Raw genomic sequence first — 12,571 nt, forward strand, 5'->3', positions numbered from 1 at the left:
GGTTGTTCAACGATCAGGTGTACAAAGTGTACCGTTTTGGACTTCAACGCAAGCTCTTGGACCACATCGAGCGAAGAGAGAGACCTTCTTCGCTCTGATTTGATGATGTTTTTGCGAATATACATACATACATACATACGTGCAATTTAGAACTAACTGTACAGAAAATAGCACTTGATCATCCAAGCTGAGCCGCGAAGCGCGAGTGCTTCTGCAGTGTTGTTGGACTGACCAATAGAGTGAATGTGGTGCATCAGCAGGGGGAGATATGCAGAGCGAAAGAAATTAGTAAATGGCTAACGAACGATCTGGTTCGTGCGAGAAGAGGGGGGAAAAGCCCACGGAGTGTTGTGTGTTCTACGTGATCGGGAGATTGCTTTTAGGGGAAAAACAAGGAAACGGGCATGGGCGTAGGAAGTTTGGAGGAGTGTTAAAGAAGATTTGACATCTAGTAACAGATTGACAGGTGTTAGTATGTGGTCAACTAATTGTACTTACCAGGCTAAGCCAACTAATTGTACTTACCAGATATAATCAATATCATCAGCAATTCAAGTTCAATAATTTAGCGGCCGTTGAACCACACTCACTTTTTTCCGAATATTTATCACAACTGAGCTTATTACTTACCTGGAAATTTGTCAAAATTAAGAACAAATTCGGGATAAAGCTTCAACTTGAAGTCCGTAATCGAGATGAATGTTAGTGCAGGAGCTTTTTTTTGCATATTCCACTGGAGTTACATTTTTAAACTTGTGTTGATTTACTAGCATAGTGATTGGGAAACGCTACATATATTTTTTTTGAATTCGTTTGAAAAGTGTGTTACAGGGGTCTGAACATTGAATGTTGAGTTTAGATATTTTTTCATTAAATTATTTAAAGAACTGCTTATATTTGAAATAATGTAAAAAATCACAAAAAAAATAAGACAAGAATAATAAATAGATTTTGAAAAAGAATTTAAAAAATTTAATTTAGTTTAAATTTAAAGAAAGAAAAAAATAAAAGTACAGAAACTAATTGGAAAAAATATATTTTTCACATTTTTTTTCAATCGTCTTCTTGCTTAAAAAACTATATACATATTTTTAATTTAAAAAAAAATTAGGCTGGTAAAACATTGTTTTAAAGTTTTTTTCCTCGGTGTTGGACAAGGTTAAATGGACAAAAATAAAAACAACGTAAATTTCAAGCTTGATTTTCCATAATAATAATTATTTGGATTATTTTTTTATCTCAAAATGCTGCAAACATCGTTGCAGTTATGCTACCATAAATATTCAATATATCATTGATTTTATGAACATATTTACAGTGGTCCAAAATCCAAGATTTGTAAATTATTTTTAAGTCTTTATTTGATTGAAAATACAGTAAAAAGCATTAAACAATGTGTTCTGAATAGTTGTCAATTGATTTTCCCTTTTTTTTCCAATGAAAATTTAAATTTTAGTCAAATTTTTTTTGTTCTTCGATTTTGCAGGAACGTTTCCAGACTTTTTTTTATTAAGTCCTATAAACATATGAAACACAATAGCTTATAGGACCTTTTTTTTAAAAAAAAACTCTAGATTTGAAAAACTTTTGGTAAACAGGTTCATGTTTGAAAATCACAAGAATAAATAATTTGGAAAAAATATGAAATGATTCAAAATCATAATAGATTAAAAAAAATCTCATTCGACTTTTTAAAGGACTGTTCATATTTGAAACACTTGAAAAAAAAACTACTGAAATATGAAAATGAAATCAGCAGAACTGCTAATTTTTTAACTCACAAAAATTATTCAAAATAAATTATAAATTATAAAAATTATACAAATAATATTTTCATTTAAGTCAAGATTTTCGCAGTTTGTTCATTTTCCATTTTTTGTCCTTATGACCTTTTGGCTCACATCCCTTAATTTCCAAAAAGTTGCATTATGCAATAAAAGAACGCTCCCTTAAGGGTACACGGCAACCAAGGAAGTTGCTGTCTTCTTATTCCAAAGTTGTTGAGCTTACGGACCCAATCCGAAAATAGTTTGATTATAAAAAAAAAAAAATCTTTTTGGATATAGTAGCTAAGGAAAATGAATAAAAAAATTGATAGTTTCCGTAGTTTTGACGATACTAAAATGTCTGTAACAAAAAAATGGGTGCAAAAGCTCTGGTTGGTGTGCACCGTTAAATGCATCTGAAAACAGTTAAAGATTCAATGTTATGGCCTAATTTTGTAAATTAAATTATATTGTACCTTTATATTTCGGACCAATAATTGAGTAATAAAATCTTTTTTTTTTCTAAAATGTCAAAAAAATAACTTCAAATATTTTGAAAAGTTTTTGCCACCCAGAGAAAAAAAATTAAGAATATTAGGGGGCTTAACATAAAAGAAATATGATTATTCGGTTTTTATTCCTGAAATTTTAAGATCACAGTACAAAAACAAGATTCAGAATCAGGCTTGAAAAATTTAATACTTTTTAGCCAGATTTGCAAATGAAAGTTAGAAAAAAATATTTAAATCGAATTCATAATATTTGGACGCGATATTTTATGTTAATGCACCTACGGTAATGTTAAGTATTTGAATCTTTTGAACATTCAAATAATGTTTAATTTTTGAAATTCAAATTTAAAAACATAAAGTTCTCTTGTTTTTTGTTCAATATTTTATCTTCATTATTTGAACTTAAATTTAATCATGTTTTGCTTTTAAAATAAAGTTTTATGGTGATTCTCTATAATTTAGCAATATTTTCATTAGATTTTAAATTTAGTATATTGATCAATTTGTCTGAATTGATTGTCTTCAGCAATGTTTCAAGTTATGTTCGGGAAATTTCAGGATAAATTTAAAAATATAAAATAAAAAAAAATATAAAATATAAAATAAAATAACTAAAAAAACTTAATTATGTAGCTCGAAAACAGTGCAATAATTATTTTCGATTGCAAATTTCATTTTGATTCTTAAATTAATTATCAAAGTTTGTTTGACACATTTTATTTTTTTTCCCAAAATATGTTTTTCTTCAAAAAATTATTTGTCCGGTTCCACGTTTTGCAGCCAGTTTACGATGGTGTAAAATGTGGCACGATAAATAATGTTTTGAAAAAATGTTTCTATAAAAAAAAACTTTGTCTAACAAACTTCGGAAATCATTTTTGGAAGCAAAATGAAATTTGCTATCATAAATAACTTTAATTTTTTATGAAGAGCAAAGCTTTCCAGTTACATAAGTTTATTTTTCCGTGTTACGTTTTTTTCAATTTCTTTCTTAAAGATGACTTTTTTGGGCCCCTGCAACATTTGAAAACAATTTAAAATTAATTGAAATACTTTTTTTGAGAAAATTTTAGTGACAAAAGGTAAAAAATAACAATCGGATTTTTTTCCGTGTACCTTTCTTTTTCTACAGTGCTCTAATAACAACCTACAACTTTGCTGAAGATACCATATCGATCAGAAAATCTCTTTTCAAAATACATATTTATTGAGTTTTTTTTGAAGTTTTAATAAGGCCGTTGCAAATATTTTTTGAAGTTTATGTCCCTCGACTCTGACCAAAGTCGAGGGAGGAGGCAAAAAAAATGAATTTGCGAGCCACGGTTTTAACATTTCAATGAAAACAGTGTTTAAAAATGCATTATACACCTGTCCAGTTGTTTTGCAATCATTAGTTTCCAATCTACCTAAGTATTGACGAAAATTTATTTTTTTGCCAAAAATCAAGTTTTTGCGGTGCTGTACATTGGAATTTCATAAAAAATCCAAATATTTTAAATCCAGCCTAAACATGCTAAATATGATTATCAATACAAAAATAAAATGCGTTTTAGATTGTTTACATTTAATTTGAGTTTTATTTTCATTAAAATTAAGTTTAAGTTTTTTGAAAAAAATATTTTTTTTGCCCCCTGATTTTTTGGACCAATTTTGAAGGGAAAGGAGGGGGGGGGGGGGCGACAGAAACTTTGCAACGGCCCAAAAAAAAATTTACATGTTTTCCTTTTTGATTTTTTTTGATGTTTAAAAATTTTAGATTTGTTTATTTTGTATGGAAAAACTAATCATTCATAATAGCTTCTAGGCAATGTTTCATTTTGTTCAAAAAATATAAAGAAAAGTCGATACGTGAAAACGTAGAGAATTACTCAATGTTCAAATCGGACACTACGCCCATGCCCCTCTTCGCGAAACTAAAACGGCCCCTGCTTTTCGCTCGCTCTATCTCCCCCGGGGTGGAAATTTGTTTATCGTCATGACGCAATCGGTCTCAGCTTCCCTTGCCTGTAGTATGCCACTAGTTGGTAGCTGCTCTCTTTCGATCGTAATCGTTCCCGTTGGTTTACGATCAGCGCGCGCCGCACTCAAGAAGTGCACCAGCGTGGTGGTCCTTGCCCAGGGAAAACTAGGTCTCTTGCGCGGTTGAGTCAGTTGCACCAGCAGGTAGCTCGCGATTGGTCACGGTTTTTCTCCTCTTTTCCCTGTTACTGGCAGATCGTCATCAGCGTGATTTTCTGTAGAAAGTTTTAACTAACAAGTGTCCACTTCACCACCCTCAAACACAGGTCGAAGATCAAGGCGTCGACCCGAACCTGCGCGACGGCGACGGGGCCACGCCGCTGCACTTTGCCGCGTCCCGGGGCCACCTGACCGCGGTCCGATGGCTGCTCAGCCACGGCGCCAAGCTGTCCCTCGATAAGTACGGCAAGAGTCCGATCAACGACGCCGCCGAGAACCAGCAGGTCGAGTGTTTAAACGCCCTGGTCCAGCACGGAACGCAACCGGCGCCGGACTACGGCAAAGGTCACCACCGGCAGGACCTGTACGGGTCGCACCAGCAGCTGGCCGCGGTCATTCCACCGCCACAATCCGTGACGCCCGTGCAGCAGCAGAAGCGAATCTCCAAGAAGCATCACCAGAGCAGCCATCACAGCAGCAGTCACTACAGCAAGAACAAGTCGGCGTCGTCGGTGGTGTCCGGGCATCATCACAGCAGCGGCAACAACAACAACAACACGATGATGTCCAAGTCGTCGTCGGGAAGTTCCGACTCGGAGCCGTTCTACCTGCATCCGCCGACGATTCGGCAAACGAAGGTGAGTCAATCGATGATACTACATTCAATTAATATTAAGAAAGTGATTTTAGTGCAATTTTATAGAATTTTGTTGTACCATTTTGGTTTTAAACCAAAAAAAAAACACTAATTTTGGACTTTTTTTATATGTTGATCTAAAAATCTTAAACTTTAAAATTATTGATACAGAATAGAATAATATCATGAATTTTCAATTTTCAACATTCGGATGATCGGATGATTAATTAGATGACACTGAGAATCACAAATTCTTCATAGAAAATCAACATTAAGAGGCTGTATCCCTGAAACCAGCAGTTCGACCAATGAAGTCATGTAAAATAAAAACGAACCACAACAAAATTAACAAAATTGTTAAATCTTTTTCGATTTTTGAAATTTTGGATGAAAATATTTTCGATTTTTCCCAAAATCACACTTTAAAAAATCCATGTCTCCGGTACCAGATTGTTCACCATCCTAAATTTTAATGCCTTTTTGACATTAACTAACAATTGAGCAATTCTTTTATTTTTGTATTTTTTAATCCGGCTGAAACTTTTTTGGTGCCTTCGGTATTCCCAAAGAAGCCATTTTGCATCATTAGTTTGTCCATTGAATTTTCCATACAAATTTGGCAGCTGTCCATACAAAAATGATATGTGAAAATTCAAAAATCTGTATCTTTTAAAGGAATTTTTTGATCGATTTGGTGTCTTCGACAAAGTTGTACGTATGGATATGGACTACACTGAAAAAATGATACACGGTAAAAAAAAATGTTGGTGATTTTTAATTTAACTTTTTGTCACTAAAACTTGATTTGCAAAACAACACTATTTTTAATTTTTTTCATTTTTTTTTATATGTTTTAGAGGACATAAAATGCCAACTTTTCAGAAATTTTCAGAATGGGCAAAAAATCTTTGACCGAGTTATGATTTTTTGAATCAATAAAGATTTTTTCAAAAAATCGAAATATAGGTCGCATGCTTTCAATATTACGCCCATTTGAAATGTTAGTCTTGATTTTAAATTTTTGAAAATATTTCAATTTCACGAATGTTTCGTATTTTAACATTATAATTCGGACCAATAGTTGCTGAGATATCGACATTATAAAATAGTGGGTTGTTTGGGTGAGACTTCGAAATCATCAATTTTCCTGTTTTTTAACCTTTGCATGGCAATATCTCAGCAACTATGGGTCGTATCAACAAAGTTCAATAAAGCAAAATATAGAGAATTTTCTCAGCTTTTCAAAAACATTTTTTTCAAAGGTGGGCAAACATGGGCACTAATTTTAAAAAATGAAAAACTGCGACTATTTTCAAAAAAGTTACCTAAAAATGGTTATAACTTGAAAATGGTGCACTTTATCAAAAATTCACTAAAGTACTTTTTGATTGCAAATTCAATTTTACATCGAAAAATGAAGTTGAAAATTTTTGCGACCAATATTTCGATTTTTTGAAAAAATCTGTATTGATTCAAAAAATCATAACTCGGCCAATGATTTTTTGCCCATTCTGGAAATTTCTGAAAAGTTGGCATTTTATGTCCTCTAAAATATATCAAAAAAAAAAATATTTTTTTTTTGCAAATCATGTTTTAGTGACAAAAAGTTAAATTAAAAATCACCAAAAAAATTTTTACCGCGTATAATTTTTTTTTCAGTGTAGTCCATATCCATACCTACAACTTTGCCGAAGACACCAAATCGATCAGAAAATTTCTTCAAAAGATACAGGTTTTTGAATTTGCACATATCATTTTTGTATGGACAGCTACCAAATTTGTATGGAAAATTATATGGACAAACTAATGATGCAAAATGGCTTCTTTGGGCATACCGAAGGCACCAAAAAAGTTTCAGCCGGATTACAAAATACAAAAATTAAAATTAAAGAAAAAAGACCGATTCCGTAGAGAACTGCTCAATTTATTAAATTTCAAAAAAACAAAAACTCAGGTTTTTTCGTGCTTCTGTTTTTTTTTTCCTGAAAAGTCCTAATTATAATCTACAACTTTGTCGAAGACCCCAAATCGATCGAAAACATCTTCTTTAAATCGCGGTCGTTTTGCGGTCCTGGACAAAATTGTTTGTCATCAAATTTTACATAAGAATCCCACACTTGACAATGGTCCGACACATTTAACGCCACCTTTTGGTGGAATTTTGAAATTTTAACTTTTCCTCATACATTTGCAATTTTTTTTCATACAAACTTCAGCGATCAATTTAAACCTAAACCGATTTGGCTGAAAAATGGCACAGTTACTTATTGTTACCTAAATAATTCAAACAGTTCTTAAGATTTTCACAAAATTTTAAAAAATTTCTTGTCACCCTAATGCCCATTTTCTATAACCAACCCATAAAATTTTATTCAAATCAAAAAATACAAAATAAAAAATCTTGGAAAAATTTCGAATAATCTGAAGATGGAATGGAATGTTACCTGGTTAACTAGTGGTTTGTAAAAAACCTAAAGATATACGAAAATAAAATAATTCAATGCAATTAAATTATTAGGTATAGATAAATATTATTTTACTACAAAAAATTATGAGAGGCTAAATACTGCATAATATAAAGTTTTTTTTATAAAAAATATATTTTAAATTTCATGCATAATTTTCAGTATAATAGGGGGATGGCGTCGCTATTTTTAGACCACGTTTTCCACTTTTTCTCATCGAAACCGACTACTTTATCGACTTCATTTTGCTGGGCGAGATAGGACGCCGTCTATTTTTAGACGATGACTCAGCACTTTTACACTCTTGCGCTTAAAAAAACCAGGTGGCAGCACAATGTAACGCCACGTCCCTATTGCGAAACTATTTCAAAAAGTCTTATCAGGGTGGCCACTCAAGGCGGGAATTCGGTAAAGTCGGACAAAATTCTGGAATTCGTCAAAATTCGCAAAAAAAACTTTATTTTTTTTTAATTTTTGTCAAAATGTCGGGATGGGCCTGAAATCCACCAAACTCGTTTATAAACTATTTTATATATTTTTTTCTATTTTGGATATTTTTGTGACATTTTTTTTCAATTTTCAATTTAAATTTTTAATGGTTTTATTTTTTTTTTAATTCAAATACACTCAATTTGTTTTGGGCACTTTTAGCAAAACAAATTTAAGGTATTTTTTTGGTTCTGCTGATTTGAATTTTGAATCAATTGATGGGAAAAATGCAATTTTCTGTTCTCCAATATTTAATGTGCCAACTAACTGTGATTTTTTTAATTTCATTTTTCTCAATATTTTTTCACGTTTGGCCCGCCATTCAACAATTTTGAATTGGATTAAGCAAATGTAGATAAATGTTGATTTTCATTTATCGGAAAACTTGACTATCAAAAGAAATCTAAACGTTTCTCGTGTTTATTGAAATTTGATTTAAAAACTTGTTTGCTTTTTGAAAAAATCGAGAAAATATTGAAATTGTAGTAGTGATAACAAAATCTTTTCTTTTTAATTTTGGCCATTACAAATATATTTTATGAGTAAGTTTCTTCTTAATTTTCAACTACACAACATTTAATGGAAAACTTGTCATGAACTTGTCAATGTTTAAAGTGAATTATAAAATCATGTATTTTTTATTATTTAAGGTTTCTTCTTTGCTGAAACTACGCAAAATTACGAGTGCCTAATATTATTATTCTTACTATAATTGTCAATAAATTGTCTTTTTTTAAATTAATTAGAAATTTTGTTTGGTGGTAGATGCACTTTTTTTATAAACAGTTTTTGAAATCATTTTTGGGTGAGAAATTTTTATTATTTGAAGTTCCGCAAAAGTCGGGAATTCAAAAATAGGATTTGATTGGCCACCCTGCAAAACAAACAGTCTTACCGACTCGTTTTTTTTTGTAAACATTCAATAGGGGGATGACGTTACATCGTGCTGCCATCTGGGTCAGTCATCGTCTAAAAATTGACGGTGTCCTATCTCGCCCAGCAAAATGAAGTCGATAAAGTAGTCGGTTTCGATGGAGAAAATGTGGAAACGTGGTCTAAAAATAGCGACGCCTATAGGGTCTATTTTTGGACGATGACTGTAAAAAAAGAAACAGGTTTATTCCTGAAATATTTCAGGAATAAATTTTATTTATTTTGTTGATTCTTGAAATATTTCAGGTAAAACTTGTTTTTTCTTTTACAACCACTAGATCATTTAGTACATTTTCGGGCCTTTCTAGACAATTGTAGAACTTGTCAAAATGAACATTTTTATTCTTGAAAAACGAATTTTGGTCAATTTTTTTCAAAAGTTAAGGGCAAAAAACGGTTTAAAAATGCTAATTTTCAAATTGAGATTAAATGAGTTACACAAAAAAGACTTCCGAGATATTTTCAGCAAATGTACTATATAATGTGAACTTTCAGATGCTTTCAAGAGATATTTCAGGTAAAACTTGTTTTTTCTTTTACAACCACTAGATCATTTAGTACATTTTCGGGCCTTTCTAGACAATTGTAGAACTTGACAAAATGAACATTTTTATTCTTGAAAAACGAATTTTGGACAATTTTTTTCAAAAGTTAAGGGCAAAAAACGGTTTAAAAATGCTAATTTTCAAATTGAGATTAAATGAGTTACACAAAAAAGACTTCCGAGATATTTTCAGCAAATGTACTATATAATGTGAACTTTCAGATGCTTTCAAGAGCGAGGTCAAACTCCACAACCTTTCAAGTTATTTACATTTTAAAATGGCGTCTTTTTCGTCGTATTTTGGCTATAACTTTAATTTAAAAGGTCCGATTTTCGCTCTCTTGGAAGATAAATGTGTGTTTTGATAAGCTCTACAAATGTCTAAAAGACACCAACTCACTGAATCATAAGCTTGAGTTGTTAAATTCAAAAAACTAATTTTTTCATTAGCACCGTAACCTAAATCACAAAAATGGCTCTAAAAACTTCCCGTTTGGAGATAGCAAAGTTGCTCAGAATGGTGTTCCCTACAACTTTTCTGAAGACACCAAAGCGCTATCTCGTCATCCCGCCAAAATGAAAATTCTGAACCACCCTAAAATTTGGCCCACCCTAATGTCCACCATACCATAAGATGCCCTGATCATTTGTCCCGAAGACACCAAAGCTCTAAATCTTAACGTGTGGCCGCTATCAATTTTGTCACGCTAGATTTCGGTTTGGGACCACTTTGCGATGGGTAAATGTTGACCGATTTTGCTCATATTTGGCCCAGAGTCCTAAAATAGCTCAAGGAACAATGTTCAGCTTGTGGAGCGAGGGTTTGAAAAAAAGTCCCTTATTCTGGGCACCCTAAACTTACTTGTGGATACTATGGAGATTTTCCCTTATCCTCTTAAAAAAGTGGACCATCAACAATTGCCGGTTTCCAAATCCCCTATCCTTGTCCCTGGTGTAAGGTCGAGATGGGAGCGACTGGCATGGTGTTGAGAATTTCGAACAATTCTTGATCACTTTTGAGTAGTTTTGGGTTCATACTTAAGCTCGACAATCAAATTATGGAAGGCAATTTGTTTCAATTTACTTTTTCAAATGCAATACAACTTTACGGTCGAATTTAAATGAAACTAGCCACTAAAACCATATGACAAATGATTCTTAAAAATAATATTTAACAAATGTCAATTTATACGTAAAACAAAAAATCGAGAAAAGAAAATCTAAAATTTTATAAGAAAAAAAAATTGACAAAAAAGACAAAAAAAATAATTAAAAACCATCTCTCCATTCTCTCTCATTTCGCAGGACGGCCTGTACACGCGCCAATCGCCGGACAGCTACTACGGCACGACCACCGTTCCCCCGAACGACGGCGTCTACATCAACCCGATGCGCAACGGTTCCTCGACGCCGCCCAGCCCCAGCGGCAGCGTGTCCGGCGAGTCCTTCTTCCTGCACGACCCCCAGGAGGTCATCTACAACCGCGTCAAGGACCTGTTCGACTCGGACCTCAGCAGCAGCGTCAAGGACGAGCGGACGAGCAACTCGCGGGCGATGACGGGTAGGGCGGGAGCGTACATTCCGTAACGTGGATTTTTAACTTAAATTTTGTGATTTTTTTTTTTAGTGCAAGTTGAGGTCCACTCGAGCAGCAGTGGCGCTGCGAGCGGTTCCGACGAGGACCTCTCGGTTTCGTCGTCCAACTCGGGTGGTGGCCACAATGGGCACGGGCACCACCATCACAATGGGGGAGCAGGAGATCGGGGCAGCGTGTTGGGAATCGAACGGAATAAACCGCCCGAACTGAAGCGGAGCAATTCGAAGGCGTCGTCGGCGGCTGCAGCGTCGGCGCATGACCACGACTACGAGGACATTTATCTGGTGCGCGAGGAGGCTCGGTACGGGACGAAGACGCGGAACGGCGTGGGCCGGAGTCGGTCCCGGGACAGTGGGTCGCACAGCAGGAGCGCTAGTGCGAGCTCGAATCGCAGCAACGATATTATCATGCAGTTGACGAATCAGGTAGGTTTGGTTCTAACATTTGAGGAAGAAACAATTCAGAAAATTCAAACTAAACCTTCGAGAAATTTGTGTAGGATTGAATTTTCTACAAGAATTTGGGGGTAGGCGTGGCTGAATGGTTACGCTGTTCGCTTTGTAAGCGGAAGGTTCTGGGTTCGATTCCCATCTGCCCCTATCGAGAAATTATGGAAAGAAGGAATAATTCTGAACACTTGAATATGAACGAAAAATTCATTAGCTCGCGGCGGGGTTCGATCCCCCGTCCTTTGGGTCAGCAGACAAAAATGCTAACCACCAGACCATCGAAGCTTAGGATTAAGAATGCTATAAGAATCCAAGAAACTTGATTGGAATCTGTGTGAACCTAAGAACAGGAAAATGCAATATTGGATGCAAGTTGAATTCAAGGACACTGGTTGCATAATTGTTAGGCGAATATTGAACTTTCAACACGACCAGAATTCACCACAAAAAGCTTGGTGAACCGAATTAGAAAGCTTCCAAAAATGAATCCAAGAACATACGAAGAATTAAGGACTATAACTAGATTTGACCGGCCGCATCACTTACCACGGTGAATCCCGGCTTCACACCCATCTTACTAACACCCTCAAACCTCACGTGATACTTTGTCGAAGACGCAGCTGATTTAGCGGTCTTCATCACTCAAGTATCGGACTAAAATTCCTATCCACTTCCCCCGTGTCTTACCACTGGTCGTGGCCGGCGCTGTGATTGGCTAGCATGATAGGGACATTTGAAAGTTGCGAAGTGGTGATGATTGGTTCCTACTCTTCATCTGTGGTCCACGGAGCAATTCTTGGAGGTCCTGGTCAATAACAGAGTAGCAACTACGGGTAGACACCAATGCTATGCTATGCTATGATTGAATTTTCTACAAGAATTTTATACTTGGACAAATGTGGGTGAGACCTGCGCCATCTGCCATTGATGTCCTAAAGCGATGTTTCCCCCAAACATTTTGAACAATTCTCTACGAAATCGGTATTTTTTTATTTTTACCT

The 12,571-nt window shown here is 34.5% G+C and overlaps 1 protein-coding gene across 2 annotated transcripts in view; it reads left to right on the forward strand.

Moving 5' to 3' along the window:
- The window catches only part of LOC120413292 (uncharacterized), a 124,364-nt gene that overhangs the window by 42,899 nt on the left and 68,894 nt on the right, over positions 1–12,571 (forward strand). For both annotated transcript variants that reach the window (XM_052706251.1, XM_052706252.1), the window contains exons 4-6: positions 4,564–5,094; positions 10,830–11,085; positions 11,152–11,546. In XM_052706251.1, coding sequence (XP_052562211.1) covers positions 4,564–5,094; positions 10,830–11,085; positions 11,152–11,546 — 1,182 coding nt within the window. The remainder of the gene's footprint in view (positions 1–4,563; positions 5,095–10,829; positions 11,086–11,151; positions 11,547–12,571) is intronic.

The sequence above is a fragment of the Culex pipiens genome, chromosome 1, assembly GCF_016801865.2.
Source record: "Culex pipiens pallens isolate TS chromosome 1, TS_CPP_V2, whole genome shotgun sequence".
In the NCBI taxonomy this organism is placed as follows: Eukaryota; Metazoa; Arthropoda; class Insecta; order Diptera; family Culicidae; genus Culex; species Culex pipiens.